The sequence below is a fragment of the Alternaria incomplexa genome (genome assembly GCF_024043165.1).
Source record: "Alternaria incomplexa strain BMP 0042 chromosome Unknown scaffold_4, whole genome shotgun sequence".
NCBI lineage: Eukaryota > Fungi > Ascomycota > Dothideomycetes > Pleosporales > Pleosporaceae > Alternaria > Alternaria incomplexa.
In genome coordinates, this window is record NW_026249853.1 from 1,350,437 (window position 1) to 1,376,416 (window position 25,980).

Below are 25,980 nucleotides of genomic sequence, written 5' to 3' on the forward strand. Positions count from 1 at the left end.
GGACATTCTGCGTGCAGCATGCATACAGATCCAACAACCAAGCTCAAGATGGCATCGCATCTCAGCTAGCCTCCGCGGCCGGAGAGTGGGGACGATCAGTCGAAAAGATGGTTGACCGTCGGATAAAACACCGAAGGATGCGCTTTCGAATATCCATCCACCAGCCACACCACTTCTTTGAAGCCGTAGTCTTCTGTCTTCCTTCTCAATTCAGGCAACTGACGCCATCCCTTCCGGTCCATTGAGATGAGTGCCACCCGCGATGTGGAGAAAGCCACGATATCGGAGTTCGGAGAAGCGCACACCGAACGCCATCATGACGCGTCGTACGCCTCAATAAGGGTTCCATCAAGACCAGCATCACAGCACGAAGAGGAAGAGATCGAGAGGATACCAACACACGCCTCTCACACGTCTCGTACCAAGAAGTCGGTGATCGGACTGGCTAAGACGATTACCGCTCGTTCGAATGCATCCGTCATCGACCCTGGGCCACCGCCTGATGGTGGCGCCAAAGCTTGGGTGCAGGCGTTCATGGGCCACTTCGTTATCTTCAACACGTGGGGTATGATTGCGACATTCGGCGTCTTCCAACAATACTACACGCTCGACCTGGGTCTTGAACCATCGGCCGTATCCTGGATCGGAAGCTTCCAGATGCTGGGTCACTTTTCGCTGGGCATGTTAACCGGGCGGCTTTTCGATGCGGGATACTTCTACTGGTCCGTGATACCAGGCATGCTCGTTTCCTGCCTCGGCATGTTCATGACCAGTCTGTGCACGAAGTACTGGCAGATCTTCCTTGCGCAGGGTGTAATGAATGGAGTCGGGAATGGGATGCAGTTTGCGCCCGTTCTGGGACTTGTTAGCACATACTTTGCGAAGAATCGGAGCGTGGCACTCGCGATCATGGCCAGCGGCAGTGCAACGGGTGGTCTCGTCTACCCAACGATCGCACGACAGCTAGTTCCCCGAATTGGTTTCCCATGGACCGTCAGGGTCATGGCTTTTATGATGCTGGCCGTGGGAATTTGCTACAGCTCGCTGCTCAAACCACGACTACCTCCGAGAAAGTCTGGCCCAGTGCTCGAACTCAGCGCGTTCAGAGAAATGCCGTATAGTGTATTCTTGATGGGAGTTTTCCTCATTGCCCTTGGGCAGTACTTCGCCTTCTACTACATCTCGTCGTTCGCGATCGACATTCTTGGTCTACCATACGCAACCTCCATCAACATTCTGCTAGTACTGAATGGTGTCGGTGTCCTTGGTCGTATCGTACCGTCCTATTTCGCAGACAAGTATACCGGGCCGTACAATATCCTAATACCCTTTTGCTTTGTCTCCGCTTTTGTACTCTACTTCTGGCCTCTGGTCAGCAGCGAGCCTAGCCTTTACGCTTGGGCGGTGTGCTATGGTTTCTTCGTCTCGGGGTTTCAGGGTATCTTCCCGGCTGTGATGACTACGCTGACAAAGGATATGAGTAAAGTAGGCACGAGGAATGGCCAGGGACTTGCCATCGTAGGGCTGGGTACTTTCATTGGGCCACCTATTGCAGGAGCGCTGATACAAAGTAATGGCGGAGGTTATCTCAGTGCGCAGATCTTCGCGGGAACTGCGGTGTTGCTAGGAAGTTGTATATTGGTTGTGGGACGGTGGAGTATCACAGGGTTGAACCTGAAGGTACGAGTATAGAAAAGTAGAGTAAGCGACGCATGCTACGAGAGAGCGTATTCTACAAGTATCATCATCTCCCTACACCGCGCGTCTCGTTCTTCGAAGCCTCGGAGTAGCAATACCTCTCGCCGTTTTCTTCCCACCGCCAATCGGTACATACGTCCCATTCAATCCACACCCAAAATTCTCGCAAGTCGAGATAGTATGCACGTACCGAATCTTCCCCTTCTCGACGCGGAACGTGTGGCTATCCGGCGCCGGTGTCTCACTCGCCCTGTCCAGCCCCGGGAATCCCACATAAATATTCACACTCCCCATTTCGACATCAACCACATACCGGCGATCCTGAACATAGACCGTGCTCGGCAGACCCAAAGAGCAGGTCTCGCCGTTCGTCATACTCGTATCTGTATACGCACCTCCCTCGAGCCTGGCACAAGATGTACCAAACGGGATAGTAACATTGACGTTGCCAAAGCGGTCGAAGTACGCATCGCCAGCCGCCTTGATAACCTCGCGGGTATCCTGGTCCGCAAGCGGAATAGGCGACCAATCCTGCATCGCATTCCAGTACGCCGTGCCGGTCGCATTGAACAGCCAATCCCCCTCATCGCTAACCAGCGTCTCCATCTTGGTCACAAACTTGCCATTGCCCTCTACGCGCACACCGAGAACATACGGATGGCTTGACTCTGCGACGATGATCTCGGTGAACGCGCTGCAGAGATACGGGTCTAGGAAGACGCGCGAGTTGGTGCTGTTGAGGGGCGTGTTGATGATGGATGTTGCGGCGGAGAGATTTGCGGGCTTGAAGTTCTCCGTGTAGGTGAAGTTTTGGAGCATGTAGTTTGTGAGGAGCGTGGAGTTGCCGATGGTTTGCGCGGAGAGGTAGAGGGATGTGAAGGCCGCGAGGAATTCGCGCTCGCAGGCGCTCATTGCGAGGGGAAGGAGCGCTGTTGCGCTGAGGAGGGTTGAAGGGCGCATCGTGAGAGATGACGATGTTTGCAACTGAGCAACAATGCAGAGTCAATGGAGGACAGTGGGGTTGTTCCTCGCATCTCCTTTAGCTTTAAGAGTCACAGCAACTTTTCGACGATTTGAACTGCCGTCAAAAATAATCTGAAATACCATGCTCGAACATGGGTGCGCTGCGGATGGACCTGCATGGACGTTAATCTACGAATAGAGTGTGGGGCAGGTCGGCATCATGAACGACTCCTCATCAACCACACGTCCATCCCAAACTAATGCGCAGCCAGCATAGGCCAAAATTTTAGTAAAAGCGGATCAGTGTGGGAAATATCTTTCATGCCTCAAGAGATTAATGCTGGGCTAAGTGATAACACTGCAAGGTGAGAGATAAAGTTACAAACATTCTCCACATTCATAGCACTAAGCAGTGCAGCTATCCGTACTACCCATTCTGACGGAAAACCCGCCTTTCGCAAACATCCTTCAGTCTTGTAAGCCAATGACCCTTTACCGTGACCTCGTCCATACGCGCAATCCCATAATCAAGAACAAACAAAGCAAGGCCATCGAGCGGAGAATCCCCTAAATCCGTAAAATATGAGATAGAAGATTCCACGCCCTAAAGGACGTCAAGCCAAAAAGGCTAATAACAAGACCACCCGTCGCCCTCATCACACATGTCCTCGTGGGCCGGACTGACCGGACTCATCAGAGAGGCGATCGGGCGAACACACGGGGGGTTGGGGTAAACGTAGTTCACACCGAGAAGACCTACAGCGGGAGCAGCGCGTCGTGCATATGGGCTGCGGCTGCGGCTGCGACTGCGGTGGGTAGCACGTGGGGCCTCTGTGGCACGCTCAGGCTTCTTAATGACTGGCTGGTCGGTTTCGTCCTTGCAGTGCATGTCCTTGGCGAGATCGAAAGCGTCTTCAAGGCTGATCTTGTCGCTAAGACCTTTCTCTTGAGCCCATTTCCAGATCTTCTTCATACCAGTGCTGCTCTCGATGATGTTCTTCTCGGATCCAAAGACGTCGCTGCTGTTGATGGGAATGTGGACAGTCTTGTCGCCAGACTCGACGGTGGCCCAATAAGTGACGGTATAGTCAGTAGATACAGGAGCTTCTGGTTCGGGAGCGTTGTTGGAGTCTTTAAGGTTGCCAATGGAAGCCCATGCGTCGTCTCCTGAGCTCTGTGGGCCTGGTCCAGTAGACCCCGGATTACCAGGCGCGGAGTTGGGGTTTATCAACCAAGCAAGGTCATTACACTCGTATTCCCAACTTGACGGAGCCCACAGGGGATCCCTTGGCCCACCTGAACCGCCATGTCCGTCACTAATCGCAGAGGAGGCTGCACGAACAGCGCCCGTCTTGTTCTTGGCCTTGTCCTGGTCCTTCTTGGACTCGTCTTCCTCTGTGGAGCTTGCGATGTCCTTCAAAGGTCGGAGTACCTTGAAACGGTCGGCATCTCGCACACCCATCGTTGTTCCAGTAGGCTCATCGTTGTGAACAGGTGAGAAGGCTTGTGAGGGATCACTGGCCATTAAGGGGTTCATTACGCCGTCTTGAATGGACTGGCGATCCATTTCTCCCAAACCAGCGTTCTCAAGCGGCGCAAGCCAAGCCCTCAGCATCTGTCGGATATGATCAAGACTGCGGGCGTTGCGGTACATGGAGACAGCAACAACTAGATTTGCGCCGCACATACGAAGGATCTCGAAGACTTCATCGCGCGAGAAGGCGTTGGCAGTAAAGTCCAGAAACTCGTCTACCATAGCGTCGTCCGGTGCGGGGGTGCTGTCAGCAGAAGCAGAGCCGGTAGCGGTCTCGACGTCAGAAGACTTCTCTGGCAGACCATTGTCCATAGAGAAGAGGTCGGGAATCGAATCGGCGTCGGAGTCGCTGTACTCTTCTCCATCTGTACTGAGACCATAGTTGAGACCTTCTACTGATACGCGAGCCTGCTTATCATGTTCCGTAACAGTCGGAACGAATTTACGCGGCTCCAAAGTAGTAGTACCGGCAGTCGCGTCGCCGTTCTTGACCTCGGCACAGTCGTCTTCGATCTCGAACTCGATATCGGAAATGTCGGAGTTATCTAGGAGATTCAGAAGATCGATGGGTGAGATACCTTCCTTGAGTGTAATACAGTTGACGTTGTGATCTTGACCGGTGTGGACACCGCAAAGGGCCTCTAGCGATGACTGGCTGGGTGCGTTCTTCTTTGGGTGCGTGCGGTCTAGAAGCGAAGTAGCGGACTCGGGCTGCAGGGCTGCAGGGCCGCTCGAGGAAGAAACAGGACCGAGTTCGCGTTTAACCCAATGTAGAGTAGCCATGTTGTCGGCGTCCAAGATAGTTTCGACATCCTGCTCGCGAATCTGGCGGTGGACGTCCTCGAAAGTCCTGAGCTCAGGAAGCGGTGACCTAAATGCCCTCGTTGCAGCGCGAGCATGAGTCAATGTCGTGGACAGCTCAGTCGGCCAGACAAAAGTGTCGAAAAATGTCGAATGGAGGTTTGGTCGGTCTGCAGTTGGACTGTTGCCATCATCATCTCCAGACTTGACCTTAACAGTACTCCACTTCTTCTTCACGGACTGCTCTTCACTCTGATCATCAGCGCGTGTAGCAGAAGGAAGAGCAGTGTCGGTATGCGATAGTGAATGTGTCTCAACCTGACGTCGATGGTTCCCGTAACGCCTTGGAGTCTGACCAACCGTACCTCCCGCGACTTGGTTGGGGTGCTGAACCGCGGAACGCATGTTGTTGTACACGGGGAGAAGATCGACGGCTGAGGGGAACGCCCCGATCATGTTACGGGCCCCGTCAATAGACTTCTTCACTGCCATCTCGTGGGCGTTAACAAGCTCTCGGAGTCCGGCGGGTCCGTTGCGGCCTTGTGCGCAATGTCCAGCGGGATTTTGCTCATCGTGTTCTTCGCGCTCATTGCTGTGAGCGTCCGCAGGGCCGTGCTCTTTGTCCTTACCAGATTGGCCGTCCAGAGCTTGCTCATACTCAGCGTTGAGTTCTTCGATCCGAGCTTCGAGTTGAGCCAAGGCCTCATCGTCGCCACCGAACGCGAGCTGGGACGTCGCACACATGTTAGCCTCTTCAGCGATTTCCTGGAGTGGTCGAAGACCAGCGGTGTTGACCTTGGGAGACATCCTGCTGGAATACAATGGGTACTCGTCAGAGCTTGGCGGGGTGTGAGCAGCGGGACTGGATTGATCGCCGCTATCGCTGTCACTGAAGGAGCCGGGCGTCCTCATCGGATTGGCTCGACCGTAACGTCCGCGTTGGCGCATCCGGTACATGTCTAGTGGGGTAGCTTGCTGTAGAATCTTCGTAGTTGTGAATTGAAGAAAAGTTGTTTGGAGTTCAGGTACCGCAGTGTTGTCGGGGTGTACGGTGGAGGAAAAGAGCTGATCGGAGGAGGGCTTGTTTATATGGCCTTAGTGCGTGAGAGCTTGGACGTGGATCTGGGTGAGAGCAGGTGATATCGCTCAAGGATGGGAAGTGAAATATCGGACGTTTCTGGACAATGACGTATTCGGGAAGGCAGACGCGGAGGTGAGGGGCGAGTGAGTGTCGAGCAGGCGATGGTGACGCAGATAGCCTAGCCGCTGGAATAGATGTGCCGCCAGTACACCAGTATCGTCTAACGTAGGCCGAACGATCATCTTCACACCCCATCACTCAAGCAAAGGTCTCCTCTCTGCATCCCTCGTATTCCACCAGAAAAAGCCTCTCTTACGCGTCCCTTCATCCACCTCTTCAACCTCGAATTCTTTCTGCTCGCCATTCACTCTTCGCCACCACTTCCCCCAACTCTCACTCTTTCTGACCCATACCTCTTCCGTTCCATCCTCATAGAGCGCGTGGCCGCCTCGACTTGCCTTTGCACCAAAGCCAGCCCACTTGATACACTTTGCAAGACTGTACAGTACCAGGATACCAAAGAGCGTACAGAAGATAGTCACGATGGATGTCAAGAAAGTGATTGTAGACACTTGACAGCCCAACCCCGATGTACGCAGCTCAAAGCGCTCGGATGGCAGAGCGCATATCGAGTTGTAGCGAATGGGTGACAGGAGAGGAAAGGCCTTTGACAACGCGTCCGTAGGTAATGGGAGGCACGTCGAGGACTGTTAAAGTGAGTCAGCCATGGTCCGCGGTATCCCAGGGGTGAATGCGTGACAAGTTGATCAAGGGGATGTGAACATACAATAGCACACCACCCGCAATGGCCTTTACTTCGATGACAGTCACCACAATCATCATAGCCCCAGCACTCAAACAATCGTCCCCAGTCATCTTTAGGGCTACTTTGAAGCCGTTGATGGAGCAGTTCCGTCACGTTTTTCGACGCGTCATCGTCGCGCTTGGCAGAGGTGGCTGGGCAGTTGGATGGCATCATGTACGTGCGAAGCAGTCAAGAAGTATACAACACCCAAGTCACGTAAGATTGAGGAATGCTAGGCGCAAAGAATGTTGTTGGAAGCGCAAAATAAAGTTGGGATGAGATGGTCAGTCAGTTGCGATGAAAGGCCGATGAATGCGGGGCGCGATAAGACGCGCGCTATTCCGCATTCGTCACGCATCTGCCACCTCGGCTCCCAGACATTCTGCGGGAGTCATCAGCTCACGAGGTCAAGCGAGGCATTTTAGACACGATTTTGCAGAATGAGCGATTGATATTCACTGAAGCTAAAGTATATACAAGAAGATGCCCCAGATGTATCGAATGTCGAGACCGGGGCAGGAGATGGATGTGCGCCTCTTATTTAGGGACGCACTGAGAGAACCATGTGTTGTTCACTGCGCACTTGTATCCACTGACACAAGCTGTCGGACCAGTGTAGCCTTGACCGCCGCATCTGATTCGAAGTTAGTATGTGTTCAATGCATGAAAGTTCTTTGTCCACTTACTGTTCCCAGGCGTTTGCCGTCTTGGTAGGTACAGCTGATGGTGCTGCAGATGTCTTGGTCGGCGCAGCCGATGACTTTCCTGGTGTTGACGATGGCTTCACAGGGGCAGCTGACGAACTAGTCGGAGCCTTGGAAGATGAGGGCTTAGCGGTACTGGCGGATGACGGAGCGGACGACGAAGGCTTACCACCTCCACTGCTTGCACCAAGGGCAAGGATCTTGGCAGCAGCATGTTCTGCGAGCACGACAATGTAAGATGTAGGGTTGGTGAAGATGTGACTGGGCTATGTTAGTTCGACGATCATGTGTGATATTGAGGGTGAGCTTACCCAGGGAAGAGAGACGCGTCGACGACGTGGATGTTCTTCGTTCCGTACACCTGAGTGTTCAGATCCACGACGGCTGTTCCGCCAGTAAGACCGCTGTCGGTTCCAATCTTCGCGGTTCCGATCCAGTGGTTGGCGCGACGGGCAGCTGGTGTCTTGGGAAGGCTGGCAACGTATGCCTCAACCGTCATGTTGGGTGATGGTACCTGGAACTCTATCATCGGGTTCTTCTGGATAGCCTTCATCATACTCTTGATACCAGCAACAACTACACCGGTGTCGGCTTCGTTCTGTAGGTAGGGCGCCTTGCTGACGTAGACGTTGAGAGCACCGTTGATGGAGAGCGCACCACGCGAGGTAGAGCCGTGGCCGAGGTACTGGCTGATAGTGAGGTGGTGGGTGTCGTTGGCACCGGGGCCTTCAACACGAGCAGTCCATTGGAGCGATCGGTCAATGCCATCACTTCCCTTGATGACTTCCCAAGCGAGGGGACCAATGTTGGGCGCAGACTGAGCAAGGATACCAGAGCGCTTGGAGAGGTATAGATCCTTGTCGCTCTCGATGGGAGCATCCCATGCCTTGTAGAAGTCGTAGAAGGAGATGTTGGGGTGCTTGATAACAAGGTCGGTGTTGACGTGGTCGTTCAAGTTCTGGCCGACAGGAAGGTTGATCCAGTCAGACTCGTTGATCATGGTCGAGCCGTCGAGGGCACTGTTCTTAACGATGCTCAGCTGGTCTTTTGGTCCAATGCCGCTGCGGAAGAGAACCTTGGAGGATCCGAAAGCTCCACCGGAAACGATGACACGGCCTCCAGGGTTCAGGTTGACAGTACCGCAGTAGCCAGTGCCGCCAACACCGCTTTCAAGCTCAACGCCAGTAGCAGTATCACCGGTGCGAACGATACGGCGGGCCATGGTGTTGGTCCACAGCTTGAAGTTCTTCCTCTCAAGGGCGGAGACCATGTAAGTGCCAAGAGGACCTTGCCTCTGACCGTTGTCGTACATGAAGGGAGAGTGAGAGTATGTGCGGTTCTTCTGGTTCTGTTGGTCGTTCGCGACGACGCTCTTCCAGCCATCTGCACCAAGTGCACCGGATAGGACATCGAAGCCTTCCTGCTTGTAGCGCTTTCCGTCGACGGAGGGAGTGTCGGTACCCGGGATGCGCTTGAAGACACGGTCGATTGCGCCCTTGACGTCAGCTGACTTCCAGCCGTTAGGGAACTGGTAGTCAAAGTCAATATCAACAGGCTTCCACCAAAGCGCAGCGTTGACAGCAGCGCCTCCACCGAGAACACAGCCAGCCATTTGGTCAATGTCGGTGCAAGCAACACCAGCAGAGTCAACCCAGATCTGGTTGCAAAGACCGGGAACGTCGAAGCGGGTCAGGTTGTTGCTGATAACCCAATCAGGACCCATCTTTCCGCCGAAACGGGCGAGAGATGGCGGGCCCTTCTCGAGCATAAGAACACTCTTGCCAGACTCAGAAAGCTTGTCCGCTACGGGAATACCTCCAGCACCACCGCCAATGACGATGTAGTCGAAGGAGCCTGAAGGAGCAGGTGATCCCTGGCACTTGACAGGTGCTGTCGGAGTGGGCGTAGCAGATGGCTGACCGGATTTGGTCGGTGTAGGTGCACCAGAAGGCTGGCCACCTACCAACTTGAGGTAGTCGGTGTACTTTGCGTTCCTCGCATCCGCGGTAGGGGCGCCGAATTGAGACTGTCCCTTGTTGTGGAAAACCCAAGTACCGTCATAGATCTTGTCATGCTGGGCCCAACCGATAACGTTGACCTCAGTAGTGGGAAGCTGAGAGCCCTCAGCACCGCCCTGGTTCCAGACCCAGCAGTGCTCGCATCGGTAGACGATCTCGAAATGTGTGTCGGTGACGGAGTGGAAGATTTGAGTCAAAGTCGCGTTGCCAGTGTAGTCCTCAGGAGCGACATAGCCACCTGCCCAGACAAACTTGGTCTTGACGGCATCTTCTTCCGGCCATGCGACGAGGAGAAGGGAGTTTGGCATGCCACCAGCATGGCTGACACCGGACCATCCCTGCCTGTTTGCTTCGAGCGAACCTTTCTGGGGAACATTAGCGGCTGCAGCATCGACACAGACTTGCTATAACTTACAATGTAACCAATGTACTCGTCGTTGGCTCCAGTAGGTTCTCCAGGCAGTACCCAACCCCACTCGAAACCACCTGCAGTCTGGGCGTCACTGACTGTCTGGCGCCAGAACTCAATACCGGTGCCTTCGTGGGTGAACGTTTCCTGCGCAAGAGCGAGAGGGGCGAAAAGAGAGGATAGCAGCGAAGCCGCTCGAACGAAAGAAGAGGTCTTCATCTTGGAGACTTGTTACCAGCACGTCGAAGATGAGATGAATTGACAAGCGCAAGTTGTAGCTGTGGCCTCTATCGCTATGCCAGGGTGCGGACGTGTTATATACATATCAACATTATGCTAGACTACGCCGCCGTGTATGGGGTTGACACCCGTGGCCAAGCCACTACCTGGGGAACTTCCTTCTGGAGGCGGCAGAAGTGCGCATTGAACCAGGTACAGAAGACGCGCGCTGGCTAGGATGGGCCAAGCGAGGGGCGTGATTACCGTGGGCGACATCGTCATTGGCTGTTTCAAAACGTAGGTGATCTGGCCGAGATTCAAGGTTAGTCGTTAATATGTCGAAACTACGGCGGCATGGGTGGATTGATTGATGTAGATTGACAGAAGCCGGGACTGCGACTTAGCATCGCCGTTAGCCATGTGCCCCTTGCCCGTTCGGGCCCAGGCTTCCCCACAATCGTTTAGTGGCTGGTGGGATGGACCGTCACTTTCGCGCTTTCGCCTCGCATCAGCCTCTTCAAGTGCACCATCTGCACCACCAGCTTCGTCGGAAGGATTATCAAGTCAGTGCCCTTGACCTCGTGCAACCGCCACAGCCTTCTCGGTACCGGCTTCTTCCCGCATATTCCGCAAGGCTGCCCCAAAATGAAGGACGGCTTCCAAGCCTTCTCGCTGACCGACAAGACGCGCACGTTTCATTGATTGAAACACTTGACCAGACCAGTAACACACAATCTATTATATTACGCATTCCTCCTCTCGCTTCCCACATTCCAAGAGCCGCGCCACGGTGTCGGGGCATGTCTCGGTCATATCCTCCTCCCTGTAATTAATACTGCGGTTTTTCCACCCAACCGCCGGTTCAAAGAACGCGCAGTCACGACCGCATTGGTGCTCGTTGCCTATTTGGTATATGCCGAGGGTTCTCTGCGCTGAGAAATCCACAAAGCACGTGTCTCGTGCATACACAGTATATTTTCAAAAGTGCTTTACGGCGGGCGAAATAGATTGGGAATAAAGTGTCTCTGGTCACGCGAGTCTACCGCGAGTCGCATGCGTGCCGAACTGGAAGGTCGACCAGATTTGAACAATAGTGCCGTGTTCCATTCGGACAGCTTGAAAACGAAGCACGACAATGGCATATAGGAAGATTCATCGACGCGTTGATGAGGACATTCATGATCCAACGTGATAGCCTACATGATGAAGGCTTGTGCGGTTACTTGTGCTTTACTGGCCAGCGCTTCGGCACACACAATTTTCACCCAGCTACATGTCAATGGCGTGGCGCAAGGACACACTAAGGGGATTCGAGTGCCAGTGAGCATGTTCACGATTTCCATGTTGCTCCCCTGCTAACAGCACGACACAGACCTACGACGGGTAATGCACCCCGCAATCGCCTTTTGAACTCCAATTCACTTACGTTTTCAGACCAATAACGGACGTAACATCAAACGATGTGATCTGTAATGGCGGGTAAAGCATTACAAAGCGTGGAGCCAAGCGCTAGATTGACCCGCATTCAGCATAAACCCCTACAGAACGCCTCTCCCCAAAGACATCATCAATGTACGCTGGTTGCGCAATAAGCGATTACGCCACATGGCTTCGGCTTACACCTTGTCAGGTCAAAGCTGGGGACAAGCTCACTGCCGAGTGGCACCACACGCTCGATTCCAAGCCCGAGACGGACAAGTCAGATCCAATTGACCCTGGTCATTTGGGTCCCATCATGGTCTACCTTGCCAGAGTCGATGATGCTTTGTCTACCAAAGTGACGGGACTCAAGTGGTTCAAGATCTACGAGGATGGTATGGATGCTAATGGCGAGTGGGCCGTTACTAGACTCTACAACAACAAGGGCCTGGTAGACTTTGTACTGCCGTCGTGCATTCCCAGTGGACAGTCAGTCATCTCCAACCTCTTGGTAAATCTATATCGTTGACTGACACGGTTATTGCCAGATACCTCCTCCGCGCAGAGCTCATTGCTCTCCATGCCGCCTCAAACTACCCCGGTGCTCAACTCTATATGGAGTGTGCTCAAATCAACGTGACAGGAGGTGGCAGTGCCAGTCCGGCGACCGTCAGCTTTCCAGGTGCATACAAAGCGACTGACCCGGGGATTAAGTTTCAACTGTACTGGCCGATCCCGACCAGCTACACAATTCCCGGTCCGAGACCATTTACTTGCTCTGCGAAGATAAAGTAGGCGGATATGGGTGGTGTTTTCGCATAAACACACAAATACACTCCCTCCTCTCGTAATGAAGTATCATACCATGACCAAGAATACCATCTAGTAAAAGGGTGGTCGAAATATAGATCCACTTTCGTAACACTCAACACCCATGCAAAATGCCACAAGAAACGACTTCCCCATTAACACGCAAAACAACCCATTTCCCATGACCGTCTCCGTGTATGCACCCCACAGACAATCTGCCCGTATCCATCTCACATGCATAACGCGTGATCGCAGCTGCCAACCGTGGAACCCTGGAACTTCGTACCTGCGTCAGCAGCTCCACTCAGCCTGGAGCTTCCCCACCAACACCTCGTGCCTCCACAATCCCAAGCCCTGCAACAACATTCCCGCAAAGTTACGCCCCACCGTACTCGACAGACTGAATACACGCCCTGATACTGCTAATTTGGCAAAATCGACGGACCCTGACGTACGCGTATAGCCATATCGAATATGCACGACGAACGTGAGTGCTCCTCTTCCCCGCTACAATGCACACCCAGCGCAATGCGCGCGCATAGCCAGACCATGCGACCATTTGTGAGCTCCAACTCCAGGGTATAGCTTGAGAGCATAAAGAGAGTGGAACAAGGACCTCGGCATCGTCGCATTCAGACATGCGCGCTCTGCAGTGTGGCTACCCGTCGCATCGCATCCTTCCACCCAGCACAACACAACAAGCGCGACCCTCACTAACACGGACGCCAGACCCCCACCCCCTCCTCGCCCAAGTCCCCCTAACACTCTCGCCCTTCCTCTCCCTCCCCACATCCGTCCCCCTGCCATACTCCTACGTAACCCTTCCATCGACGCTGCCTCCCTCGATCCTCTCCCAGCAGCAGCAACAACAAGACCCGTCCAACCCCAACGCCTCTGCGTCGAAGCCAGCATACGTCACCTCATCAACGGGCACATCAGCGCATCCAGACCAGATACTCACGTCGTGTGTCGCGCTACAAGAGCACCTGGCTAAGCTAGAAGCGGACGCGAGGAGGACGTTGGCGGAGTGGGAGGAGAGGCGGCGGAAGGAGGATCTCGCGGAGAAGAGGAGGGTTGCGCCTGGGTGGTTGGACAGTGGTGTGCATATTATTAAGCCGGAGGGACCTGGTGACAATAATGCGTCGGCCAAGGAAGAAACGGTGCAGGAGCAGAACCTTATGGATCTAGATCCCCAGGCGGAGCGCAAGGCACAAGAAGGCGAGGAGCTGGACAGGGTATTTGGCGGATTACAGGTTTAAGCCTACCATCTCAGCATCACTATACCCAAGAACAATACTTAGCGACCAGCGGTCTTCATAATAGATTAATACCAAGTTATACAACTATAAGCTATGACATGCTGTTTTAGCTCAAGCCTAGATACGCGTCGCCTACAGTGATCCCCACGGCGGCGCGACATTACAGACATATGAGAACCGAAGTTACGGAAACAGAAAGGGGAATCTTGAAGGAAGAATGTGGAGAATTAGTGCGACCATGCTGAATCGCTGCACCATCTGTGTACGTGCAACACCACCAACGCCAAAAGGTGCGTCTAGCGACGGCCGTGAGAGCGGTTGATGCTTCCCTGGAGGCTGTCCACTTCCGTCTCAAGACGCTTGATCTCCGCGTGGCTGGCCTCAAGATCCTTGTTGAGGCGGTCACGCTCAGCAATAAGCTTCTGCTCCCACTGCCTGAAGCGCTGCTCTTCAACCTTGACCTGCTCGGTGAAACGCTTGCGGAGCGCCTCTTCCTCCTCCTTGAACTTGGGGTTGTCCAGCTTCCTTGGGCGCGCCTCGCCGAACTTCCTTGTCTCCATCTGGCCAGCGCGGTAGGCCTCGTAGTGGTTCTCCTCCGTCGTGTGGATGAGGTCGAGCATGTGGGTTCGGATGAGAATAGCGCGGAGCTTCTTGAAGTCGCAGTGCTCCTCGTTCTCGACTTCGGCAACACCCCAGGCGTATTGGCGACCCTTGACGGTGCGGCCGTCGTTGGTCTGAACGTCCTTCTCGGAACCAATGACGGAGAAGGGCATGGCGTCGATGAGACCGCGTGCGTGTTGCATGGCGGCGGCGTCGTCATCCTCGAGAGGGGGAGTGTAGATCTTGATGCCCTGAGCATCGATCACTTGGCGCACCTAAAAGCGGTCAGTATTTGCTGGTGACATGTAGATGGATAAACTTACCCTCGCCTTGAACTTGGCCAGGTCTGTTGGGCTCAGTGTGTCGGCCTTGGCTACAACCGGGATCAAGTTGACGCGTGTGCACAGCTTCTTCATGACCTCAATGTCCAGGGGCTTCAGGGTGTGGCCGGTGGGGCGGATGAAGTACAGGCAGGCGTGAACACGGAGATCGATCTTATCAGAGCGGCGCGGTTGTTGCTCCTGGAGCATGTACGACTCATGCTGGTCGTCGAGGAACTCGATGATGGGTTGCCACGAGTCGCGGTTGTTGACGTAGTCACCGAAACCGGGGGTGTCGATAACGGTAAGACGGACTGGGTGTGTTAGCATAAAGAACGAATAGCAGGATGGCGCTGCATACCCTTGAAGAACTTCTCCTCGAGCTCGGCCTTGGTGATCTCAATCTCGACGGTCTTGTCCATCTGCTTGTGGTGTCGTCGCTTGTGGTCGGCGTAGTTCTTGATGGTGGTGGAGAAGAGGGTGTTAATGAAGGTGGTCTTTCCGAGACCAGACTCGCCAGCAACCTGGGCTAGTTAGATTGAAGTCGATTGATCACGGGGATGGTATGCGTACCATTATGGTGAAGGCAGCACCGCGCTTTGCAACAATCTTGTGCCTGTGCTACGTTAGGGCCGAAGCTGCGTGTCCGTTGTGTTGATAGTACCTCTGGTTGGGCAGCTGCAATGCATGTTAGTATACGAATTGAAGACAGAGGTTGAGCAGATGGTATACGTACATTGGCAATGCCAATGGGGGACGCGGACTCGGCCATTGTGCTGATGTGTGGTTGACCGCTGGTGTGTATGGGGTCTGCGTGGTGTTAGCTATATGGAGCCTGATATCGGGGGAGTGCAGCGTTAGAGCATACGTGGAGGTGGCGGGTGAAAAGCAAGTCAGCAGTGAGGTTGCTGAACGAGGTGCGATATGGGGTCTGGTGAGGAGGCGTGGTGTTGGTAGACAATTTGGGTCCCCTTTCTGCCAGTCGCCCATTCGGCAAGCACTGACCCTGAACGGGGAAATCGCGACTAATGCACACTACTCCACTAGCGCGTCCAGCGATGATCCGAGCTTCGAAAAAGTTCAAGATGCGACCATCATGCCCGCCACGACATGACGAGACCGCAGCCACGATACTTTGAAGATGAAGACTGACTTTCAGGTGAGTTGAGTGCTGCCGTGCAAATATTCGCGTCTGACACCCACAGTTCTCCAACCTGCTGGGCACCGTCTACAGCAGAGGCAATCTTCTCTTCACACCCGATGGCACATGTCTGCTGTCGCCCGTGGGTAACCGGGTCACGGTTTTCGACCTCGTGAGGTAGGCTCCAAGTCGCGACTGCCTCTCTCGATATGCGCTGATCATTAGTCAGCTCAAAATCATACACGCTTCCGTTTGCGCACCGGAAGAACATCGCACGCCTGGCTCTCAACCCTCGCGGAAACCTCCTCCTCTCGGTCGATGAAGACGGTCGCGCAGTCCTCACCAATGTTCCTCGTCGCATCGTACTCTACCACTTCTCTCTCCGCGGCGAAGTCACCTCGATCGCTTTCTCTCCTTCTGGTCGGCATTTCGCAGTAGGCATAGGAAGGCAGATTGAAGTATGGCACACACCATCCACGCCAGACGTTGCGGAGGGTGACTTGGAGTTTGCGCCTTTCGTGCGACACCGGATATATACAGGACACTACAATTCAGTCCAGAGCATAGAATGGTCTAGCGACTCGAGATTTTTCTTGAGCGCGTCCAAAGACATGACAGCGCGGATTTGGAGCGTTGATCAAGCAGAAGGGCATGCGCAGACAACACTGGGCGGACACAGGCAGGAAGTAGTCGGCGCATGGTTTTCCAAGGATCAAGAGACCATCTACACAGTCAGCAAGGACGGAGCGCTGTTTGTCTGGAAATACATGCTACGCTACGATGCGCCCGTCGACGCCGACCCGGACGACGACGAGAATCTACAATGGGGTATTCAGGAGCGCCACTTTTTCCATCAGAACAATGCGCATGTCACATGCGCCAGCTTCCATCCCGAGTCGAAACTGCTCGTAACTGGCTTTTCCCACGGTGCCTTCTTCATTCACGAGCTACCAGAATTTGCGCAAATCTCCAGCCTCAGCATCTCGCAGAACGACATCGATTACGTCGCCATCAACAAGACCGGAGAATGGCTAGCCTTTGGCGCGTCGAAACTCGGCCAGCTACTTGTGTGGGAATGGCAATCGGAATCGTACATTTTGAAGCAGCAGGGACACTTCGACTCGATGAACACAATCGCCTACTCGCCAGACGGTCAACGGATAATAACAGCGGCAGACGATGGCAAGATCAAAGTTTGGGAAGTCAACTCCGGTTTCTGTGTCGTCACATTCACAGAACATATGGGCGGTGTGACGGCCTGCGAATTCGCGAAGAAGGGAAACGTCTTGTTCACAGCCAGTCTTGATGGCTCCATCAGGGCTTGGGATCTCCACCGGTATCGCAACTTCCGCACTTTCACAGCGCCATCGAGGCTTTCCTTTTCGTCCCTAGCGGTTGACCCGAGCGGCGAGGTCGTATGCGCGGGCTCTATCGATTCTTTCGATATTCACATTTGGTCCGTGCAGACCGGCCAGTTGCTCGACAGGCTGTCTGGCCACGAGGGCCCTGTATCATCGTTGGCATTCTCCCCCGATGCCGGCACGTTGGTCAGTGGAAGTTGGGACAGGACTGTTCGCGTCTGGAACATCTTTGCTCGTACCCAAACAAGCGAGCCGCTACAACTAATGGCCGACATCCTATCTGTCGCATTCCGCCCCGATTCGAAGCAAATAGCCGTCACAACTCTTGATGGACAACTGACGTTCTGGAACGTATCCGATGCTGCACAAGAAAATGGCCTGGATGCGCGAAGGGACGTTTCCGGTGGTCGTAAGATGTCAGATCGGCGCACTGCAGCCAACGTAGCAGGCACCAAAGCCTTTACGTCGGTGAAGTACAGCGCAGACGGCACGTGTGTATTGGCAGGCGGTAACTCTAAGTACATCTGTCTATACGATGTTCAGTCTGGTGTGTTGCTCAAGAAGTTCACTGTGTCCGTGAACCTATCTCTCGATGGCACACAAGAGTTCCTCAACAGCAAGCTGCTCACGGATGCCGGGCCGCAAGGTCTCATCGACGACCAAGGCGAAGCGTCCGATCTGGAAGATCGGCGTGACACAGCATTACCTGGTGCGCAAAAGGGCATTGGCGCACGGAAAACACGACCGGAAGTACGCGTACCTGCTGTCGCGTTTTCGCCAACTGGCCGAGCGTTTTGTGCCGCTTCAACAGAAGGTCTACTGATTTACTCACTTGACAACACGTTCCAATTTGATCCCTTCGACCTAGACATCACCGTCACACCAGCGACAACTCTCGAGACTCTCGCACAGAAAGACTACCTCAAGGCACTGGTCATGGCTTTCCGTCTAAACGAGCGCAATCTTGTTCGCCGCGTATACGAAGCCACGCCCGTGAGCAACGTCGCTTTAGTAGTCAAGGACCTACCATCAGTGTATCTCGGTCGGTTACTACGATTCGTCGCCTTACAAGCCGACGAGTCCCCGCATCTGGAGTTCAATCTAGTTTGGATTGAGGCACTGCTCAGCAAGCACGGTCGATGGATGAAGGACAACAAGGGCGGACTTGAGGCTGAGTTGAGAAGCGTTGAGAAAGCCGTTCGCCGGATACAGGCTGAGCTCGCAAGATTGGCCGATGAGAACATCTATCGCATCGAATATCTGCTTGCGCAGCCGCCAGAGGAGAAAGAGAAGTCAGCCCAACTCGACTTTGGGGTCAAAGCGATAGAGAATGGGATATCGGATGAAGAGATGGTTGACAGTGATGAAGGCGAGGATATAGGCGAGTGGATGGGCTTTGAAGAGTGATACCATTGTACGAATACGAATTTTGACGAACTGTTATATCTGACTGTGTGTACCTGTCATGGCTGCGGAGTTCCTGCGATATGTACAATGGCGCCTGCGCGTCCCGAGGTTCTGATCACCCGCAGCTGCCCTTGCTCGATGTCGCTCTTTCCACACCTTGAACCAGACTGGACAACAATGATGGTCAAAGCGTACATCGCGCGGCTTGATCATGGCTAATGTGCTAGGAAGGTGCGTGCTACTTACGACGATCGCTACTTCATCAACGCATCGATGGAGGATGTATTGCGAGGAGAAAGACCTGATCACACCGCTTATTGTATACAAAGAATCTTGGCATGATCTCGACTCTTAGACACAGCGAAGACGAATATCTACATGAGAGAATTAGGGGTCAACAGATCGTCGCGGACCGTTTCTGGTATGAGAGTGCCGTCCTTGTCAGCCGCCACAACATTGCCATCCTTGCTACGGAAAGACCGAGGCATCACTAAGACAGTCGAACGATAGGCGGAGATGCTACTCACACCAGACGCCGTATTCTGTATCAGATGTACGAGCCGGTACGAGCCGGTTCTGGCGGTGTAGCGACTCCAAGTATATTGTTTGAGATAACTCTTGAATAGCAAAAGCTGCCAGTGTGGCTTTTCCTGTCAATAGTTAGGCACGGTTTCTTGCTCTGTCCATACAATGACTACCTTCTATGCTGAGCGGTAGCTTTCCTGATTTCAGACATCGTGCACGAAGACAGAGCTCCATGGACTCCAGAGCTGTTTGAACGGACCAAACTCCGAATCATAGTCTAGACTTTTGGTAGAAGAGGTGAGAACGGGCCGAAGTCTACAGCGTGCCGAATCATCCAAAGTAGTTAGGTCATGCATTATGCAGCATTACAGCCGTAGCGCGCTATACCAATTTTATGCAGGTGGTATGTAGTAAGATGCACACAATTCATGCCCTTGAATGTAAGCACCAAATTTAACAAACCTTACCAGGAGATACCCGGCCAAATATGAATTTCAAACTCTATCTGAGCAGTTCCTTGGAATGGTATAGCGTACCACGCGTGAGACGGGAGACTGTGGCTTGCTCGTGGCATACAAAAGCTACCCACCGACCGCCTCAGAGAATCACTTTACTCAGCAGCCTACATTCACTCTATCACAAACCCCTAAACACCCTAAGATTATTCACTATGAAGTTTTCTATCGTTACCGCAATGCTATTCAGCTCACTAGTCGCTGCCGATATAAGGTACTGGTGCCTGAAAGGTGGAGACGCGATCCCAAAAGATGAATGGAGCTGCTCTACTGCAGACAACCGAGCATGTAAGCATTCTTTTGTACCCGCATTTCTGTTCCTGGTCACTTACTAACGAATTACAACCTTCTATAGGCCAAAACAAAGGCTGTGCAGACACTTGCTTCCCTGGTGCAACCGCGGTTCAGGTTTACAGAGTGCAGTTGTACGTATCATGTCGCAGAATTCAGAGAGGCAGATGCTTATTTCAATTAAAGGAAGGATCCAGATGCTTGTTTCTGCTATTGCAGAGAGCTGTAAAGATCGTCCAAGGAGGATTTGGGGTTGGCATGCACACACGATGTCTCCCACTGATGTTCAAGTACCGCCTCGATCCTACCTCGGCCCGGCGCATGCCGAGCTTGGGTATACCTTGGTAGCGCCTGCGTTCATAGTAATATACACCAACCTACAAGAACTCAGTTATTTTTACCATCTCGTACGATCGTACAAAGGCCTACCAACAGATATGCGCGGTGACAACAAGGACGGGCTGCTAGTACGAGGCTGTAGAAACTCTAATCGTCGCTTGTGAAATGGTTTCAATCGGGCACTGCACCTTCTGGTGTAGGTTCAGGAAAGAGTAGGGGAGGTACACAAGATGGAAAGGGCGGAAGAACATCGACGTGGTCAGAGCAGTCGCGCACCTTGCTGACCCAAACATCACTTTCACTCCACTCACGGTTACACTTCAGCACACCACCACATCGTTATTGCACTATCTTCATATCCTCACCTTCACATCGCCAAAGTCCAGATACGATCGCTATGGATACTTCCGCATACAAGGCTCCGCCCATGCCGATTCTCAGGCCGCGGTCGTTTTCCTGCCCCATAGGCTTTTCGAAAGATAATGCGAGGAGATTGCCGGGCGTCTAGGTGGGGTTCGCGCATGATATGTTCCCGGACACACAGAAGGAAGCGACGCCCAAAGAGCCTATACGACGCGACTCGCCGCAAGGACCTCCATCACCAGAGCTCGCCGACGGACCAACGACGGTTGACTCACCCACGATCGATCCAAACGCAATACATCCGAAGAGGCTAAGGTTGATTCTGACAAAAAGGTTCATGAAGAAACGTTACGAGGCGGGACCCAAAGATCTGGCGCCTTTGCACATTGGCCGACACCCAATCCCGTGGAGTATGTCCAACGAAGAGGATCTTCGTATGATCTTTGTTCCAGAACTTGTCGAATGGATACAATCGTCCGACTACCAGGGTCACGCCGCCAATCGCTGCTTTTGCTCCCTTGTTCTGCACATCTTGAGCAAACGTCTACCAGACGACGTCATCCACAACGACCCCATCGACCGCGATGACTTTCGGGGCAGACTTGGCGAGCTCTTCTCCGACGACGGAATGCCTCTCGACCACCTCCTTGATCACTGTGCCAATGGATACAACATCCAGAAGGTCAGGAAGGTACACAAGCGGCCAATGACGCATAACACTTAGACAGAGTATGTCGGCATGTTGTGCGAGGGTATCATCTTGATGAACGAGGAGCCCTCCTCGCCCCCGAAAGACAGCCCTTCCACGCCACCGAACGAAGAGCCTATCACGCCCCCAGACGATGACACGCCCAGGGCGGAGAAGGGAAAGCAACCAAGAGAAGCGTCGGCTTCACCAGAGCCTTTTCGAGGGCGTGCGCTAACGTACGAGGCTGACGAGCGGGTAATTTACCGGCCTGCATCAATGGATGATTGGAGGCGGTGTCTGCGTTAGCACTATCGTCGTTGTCTGGTAGATATACTTCGAGTCAGAAGTAGTTTCACTTTCACTGGGACAGAACTGGAGGTACTCCCGCAATTTCATCTCTTGATTGCTTGCTGCAGACTTCTACAACGATCTGCTGAGCCCAAACCCAAGAACCACTATCACCACCCGTTCATCTAATAACCTCCACCTCGATGACCCCAGTGATCCCGGCGCGGGTCATAGCCGTAACCATACCCTCCATTACCTTGACCATATCTTGAAGAGCCCTGCCCACCATTACCATGATAGTCCTCGAACTCATTTCCTTGGTTCTCCGAGCGGCGAGACGGTAGTCGAGGATTTCGTCGAGGAGGCGCGTTGCTATATCCAGGTTGTCCACGATACGCACCAGGATCTTGAAGGCCCGCCCGTCTAAACTGGTGTCTTAACCTTTCCATAGTGTCAACGTAGGCTCCGTCAGCCGCGTTCGTCCATCCTTGCGCCGCGGTTGCCCATTCTTGCATCTCCCTCTGACGCTCGATTCGTCTTCTTGCGCAGTACGCTTCATCTTCATCGTGTACGACCACGCCTCTGCTTCCTTCACCATATCTTCTACCGTTTGTGCTGTCGTTTCGTTCATTCATCTGACCGTGTCCTCGATTAGCCGAACCTCCGCCAGCTCCTCCAAATCCGCCCATTCCCATTTGCTCCATCTGCCCCTGCAGCTGTCTCGCCATATGCTCATCCCTCCCTGTATCTAGCTCCACTGGCAGACTTTCCTGTAGCCTCCTCGCAACTTCCTCATCTTGACTTGTATCCATGATAACCCTTCGTGGAATAGATACTCGGCCGTCATAACTATCGAAGAAACGCTGCATGAAAGCTGCTTTGTCTTTTTCGTTGCGCACTTGCAGAAAGGCGCGGTGGAAGGTGGCTTGGGCGGCGGGCGTGGGGAAGTCGAAGCGCAGGATGGGTGCGGTTAGGTCGAAGGTTTGGAGAGTGTGAGGGGATGATGTTATCAGGCCGGGGGCTTGTGGCTGAGCAGGTGGTTGGCGAGGCGTGTTCATTTTGGTATTCGTGTGTGTTGTTGGTATAGGGTTGTTGTAAGCTTGGTTGAGCGATGTTGCTCTGCTGTACGTAGTAATGAGAAAGAATGCGTAGGAAGAACAGGTGAAGAGAAGGTACTTGACGCTAGCCAGCAGGGTGACGAGCTCCGCCAGCTGATGTATCATGTGAGTACAGTGTCAACGGTTTGGTTTTCACCACGTGTGCTGATACGCGAGCATCTTTCACACCTACGAGACGAAGATCGGGGCCCTGCTCACTATCACCGTGACCGGAAGCAGATACGGCGCAAACGCGCGTAGACAGACTTTTCACATGTAAAATTAACTCTTTCACCGTTCCTCTCATCTAAAATGGTGTTGAAATACATGGGTATTCCACATGTTTCCTGCAACGCCGAGGTCCAGTGGATCGATGAGCAGTGACGGGGTCCTATTCTATTCCTGACTCGAGCAGCATAGCAGCCACAATGATATCGAGGAGAATGTAGCTAGAAGCAGTTCGACGTCCACATGAAGATGTACATAGCTACACTATTGTCACTATGCGCTTTTCTCGTGGGAAGAGATTCCATACATCCTCCATAGGATCCTCAATGCCAATTTCGCCCGTGATTCCCACACGCTGGAAGTCCTCTTTTTCTGACTTTAATCGCCGAAGGACAAGTGAGGTACGCCGATCTTGGTGTTCAGAAATCAAGACGCATACTGTCTCTACAGGTACAGCTTCTGTACTATGAATTGACGTGATTTCGTCTATGGCATCGGTCTTAACCCGCCTCTCTTGGCCATTAGGGAAGACGACGTTGTATTCCGTCCTACCGCACTCGCATTCCCCGGACTCTTCTACCCATGTAACTGACGCACAATGAGCGAGTAAGCGGATTGTGCCTGACCGAAGCTCGCCGTACTCGTCTGCAGTCTTTGGAACTATCTTGTAGTCGATCAATTGGGCTGATACCGCATGCCGCATTGGTGTCTCGATTCTAGAAAAGTCGCCGGCGGGAGCGAGCGGAGCCTCTATAGAAGCCCAGGACCATGAAGGCGCTCTCCATTCCGGTCTTGGATGCACGTCAAAGTGTGTTGCACGTTGCCATGTGAGGTCTTCAAGAATCCGACTTTTCCAGAGTCCTGCCAGGTACTGGTCGCCAGGCTCCGCGAGTTGCTTTGCGAGTCCTGCCAAAGTCACCAGTTTATCACTTGGATAGGTCAATTGCAGCCAACTGTGTTGCCTGAGCATACTCTTCCATATTTCTCCTGCGGTTTGGCGAAGTAATGTCCTCGAAAGCAGATATAATTTCGGTTCCTTGATAAATTTTGTCCAGATGATCTGCGTACTCGCAGTTCGGTCGTCACGACACTCGCATCGAAGCTTTTCCATGCACTCAAAAATTAGCTTGCTATCTCCGAAATGTAGAACACGGGGAGACAGTAGGCGTTCTTGATAAGCCCAAGCCCGATTCAGGAGGGGATATGGCTTTGTACGTTCATCCGGCTGCAGTTGTCCGGTGAAATGTTGTCGATGGTCACTGAAGATGAAGGTGCTCGCTTTCTCGTCTCCCGAACGGATGCGGATCTCGTGATCGGGCCATTTTCTGAACAGACCTTCTTCACCCGAGTTCGAAGACGTTGCTGAGTTAGTAATCAGCGCGTTGTGATATACAGTCGACATGCGAGATGCTTCTTGTGCCCAATCATCATAATCGTCTTGCACTATGCAAAGGGAATCAATCTGTAATGTCAGTATACGCAGCTGGTGAATCCAGAAACATTAATCATGAACGAGGGTCTTACCCAAAGATACCGAATGTTCAACGCCCGAGTTACTTGAACAGCTTCTCGAAATGTTTTCGTCAACTGCCCGAGACGAATCATCTTTTTTCTTTCAAGAATTGTGGCCCTCGTAGTTGTGAACTGTGCAATAGCACCCCAACAATGACTAAGAGCGGCGTACTTTCCATTTTCGCCAGCGGTTTCAACCAGTTGAACGAGGTCGGCGTCATGCGAACCTAGATCAAGCAGCCGGGTTGGTAGATGCTGGTCTTTATCACTACTACAGGCTGTATAGTTTTGGATACAGTTTTGCAGCAATGTTCTCGCTTTCTGAAACGCAGCAGCCGACCCAGTGAAGCCAGTCGTGCGGCGCAAGGCACCGAAGCGGCTCCAATAAATGGCGTTTGGTATTGCTGAAATAGTTAGTCCTCCGTAGGCATCAACATATAGAACCTACGAACAATCGGGAGCAAAGATCCTTATATATAAGTACTTTGACGCAAAAACCATCTCGATGCTTCGTTCAGCGGGCATTGCTATGGACGTCGTTTCCTGGTCAGAATCATCGTATCTGTAGGGCACATCGCCACCCTTGTATGGTTCCAGGATTTGTTTGTACAATTTGTCATCCCTAAAGCGCAAGTGCAGGCTCTTTGGGGTCCAGTCATGTTTGCCATCTTCATCCAGCCAGCCACGGCAGCCTCTGACGATTGCGTCGCAATAAGGACATGTTTGTGCTGATTCAACGACCGCGTCCCAAGGGTGTTCAGATTTGACGTAGTAAACGTGTAAATATCCGAAAGAATGGCAGATGAGACACCGCCCGTTGTGCAAAGATGGGTGCGGAGGAGGCAAGGTACCTATGACGTCAAGTGGGGCGGGGCGTGACGAAGAAGGCATGTTGTCGTCGGTGTTTTGCCAAAACGGGAACGCAGTACGGGAGAAGCTCTTGCACAGCACGGCGCGAAGCAGTTTCCAGCACTATAGGTTCTATAGTTTGCTTGCGTATCGATACTTATAAGGATCCTGAGGTGCAGCGCATACTATGTACTGTGCCACAGACTCGCAGCACCCAAGAGAATATCACCGTAGTACTTCCGATTAAGCAAGTGGAATCTCAAAACCATTCACTGCAATGCTGAATCTCAAAAACAAGCTGCCTAGAAACGCTGGGTAACAATCAATTACTGTCGCTTCCTGCGCTTATTCAGTATGCGATGAGACAGGTCGCCACCCCACTAACAACCTCCTGATCATCATCACGGCCCGTCTACCGGCGAGTTCGATCATCCCTCTCGCGCGCCCTTACCGAAGCTTTACTGTAATACTCCAGCATCGCCAACGTCTCAGCGCGATTCTTGCGAATATGCTCGCGAAGTTCTTCCCCAGTCATGCGAACACGAACCGGTCTGAGCGCTACCGGCTCGTCGCCCCCACCACTACGTAGATGAGGCTTAACATGCTGCCACTCTCGCTCTTCCGCATCAGATACAACTTCCCAGGAAGAATCACGACTGCGATCTACTAACACGAAAGTATGTTCATCTGAAGATGATTGTTCTTCTTCCTCGACGGCGGCGGGTAGTCTGAAATC

At 53.0% G+C, this 25,980-nt stretch overlaps 9 protein-coding genes across 9 annotated transcripts; 4 read left to right on the forward strand and 5 right to left on the reverse strand.

The window, feature by feature from the left end:
- Nucleotides 1-246: 246 nt before the first annotated feature.
- On the forward strand, nucleotides 247-1,692 carry J4E90_003661 (uncharacterized protein; the record flags this gene model as incomplete). Its single annotated transcript, XM_051433228.1, has 1 exon — nucleotides 247-1,692. The coding sequence occupies one exon, from the start codon at nucleotides 247-249 to the stop codon at nucleotides 1,690-1,692; it is 1,446 nt and encodes a 481-aa protein (XP_051293126.1).
- Nucleotides 1,693-1,752: 60 nt separating this feature from the next.
- Nucleotides 1,753-3,096, reverse strand: J4E90_003662 (uncharacterized protein; the record flags this gene model as incomplete). Its single annotated transcript, XM_051433229.1, has 2 exons — nucleotides 1,753-2,627; nucleotides 3,090-3,096. 2 exons carry the CDS (start codon nucleotides 3,094-3,096, stop codon nucleotides 1,753-1,755), a joined length of 882 nt encoding a protein of 293 aa, XP_051293127.1.
- Nucleotides 3,097-3,289: 193 nt separating this feature from the next.
- On the reverse strand, nucleotides 3,290-5,803 carry J4E90_003663 (uncharacterized protein; the record flags this gene model as incomplete). Its single annotated transcript, XM_051433230.1, has 1 exon — nucleotides 3,290-5,803. The coding sequence occupies one exon, from the start codon at nucleotides 5,801-5,803 to the stop codon at nucleotides 3,290-3,292; it is 2,514 nt and encodes an 837-aa protein (XP_051293128.1).
- Nucleotides 5,804-6,331: 528 nt separating this feature from the next.
- J4E90_003664 (uncharacterized protein) lies at nucleotides 6,332-7,056 on the reverse strand (the record flags this gene model as incomplete). Its single annotated transcript, XM_051433231.1, has 2 exons — nucleotides 6,332-6,784; nucleotides 6,865-7,056. 2 exons carry the CDS (start codon nucleotides 7,054-7,056, stop codon nucleotides 6,332-6,334), a joined length of 645 nt encoding a protein of 214 aa, XP_051293129.1.
- A 363-nt stretch (nucleotides 7,057-7,419) lies between these two features.
- On the reverse strand, nucleotides 7,420-10,232 carry J4E90_003665 (uncharacterized protein; the record flags this gene model as incomplete). The annotated part of the gene is made up of 4 exons (XM_051433232.1): nucleotides 7,420-7,516; nucleotides 7,569-7,847; nucleotides 7,898-9,969; nucleotides 10,020-10,232. 4 exons carry the CDS (start codon nucleotides 10,230-10,232, stop codon nucleotides 7,420-7,422), a joined length of 2,661 nt encoding a protein of 886 aa, XP_051293130.1.
- Nucleotides 10,233-11,505: 1,273 nt separating this feature from the next.
- J4E90_003666 (uncharacterized protein) lies at nucleotides 11,506-13,720 on the forward strand (the record flags this gene model as incomplete). Its single annotated transcript, XM_051433233.1, has 5 exons — nucleotides 11,506-11,552; nucleotides 11,777-11,804; nucleotides 11,863-12,140; nucleotides 12,200-12,297; nucleotides 13,191-13,720. 5 exons carry the CDS (start codon nucleotides 11,506-11,508, stop codon nucleotides 13,718-13,720), a joined length of 981 nt encoding a protein of 326 aa, XP_051293131.1.
- Nucleotides 13,721-14,016: 296 nt separating this feature from the next.
- J4E90_003667 (uncharacterized protein) lies at nucleotides 14,017-15,412 on the reverse strand (the record flags this gene model as incomplete). Its single annotated transcript, XM_051433234.1, has 6 exons — nucleotides 14,017-14,595; nucleotides 14,644-14,954; nucleotides 15,002-15,164; nucleotides 15,214-15,256; nucleotides 15,305-15,318; nucleotides 15,377-15,412. The coding sequence occupies 6 exons, from the start codon at nucleotides 15,410-15,412 to the stop codon at nucleotides 14,017-14,019; spliced, it is 1,146 nt and encodes a 381-aa protein (XP_051293132.1).
- Nucleotides 15,413-15,781: 369 nt separating this feature from the next.
- Nucleotides 15,782-18,549, forward strand: J4E90_003668 (uncharacterized protein; the record flags this gene model as incomplete). Its single annotated transcript, XM_051433235.1, has 3 exons — nucleotides 15,782-15,799; nucleotides 15,846-15,958; nucleotides 16,011-18,549. The coding sequence occupies 3 exons, from the start codon at nucleotides 15,782-15,784 to the stop codon at nucleotides 18,547-18,549; spliced, it is 2,670 nt and encodes an 889-aa protein (XP_051293133.1).
- A 2,196-nt stretch (nucleotides 18,550-20,745) lies between these two features.
- On the forward strand, nucleotides 20,746-21,306 carry J4E90_003669 (uncharacterized protein; the record flags this gene model as incomplete). The annotated part of the gene is made up of 1 exon (XM_051433236.1): nucleotides 20,746-21,306. The coding sequence occupies one exon, from the start codon at nucleotides 20,746-20,748 to the stop codon at nucleotides 21,304-21,306; it is 561 nt and encodes a 186-aa protein (XP_051293134.1).
- Nucleotides 21,307-25,980: the final 4,674 nt, after the last annotated feature.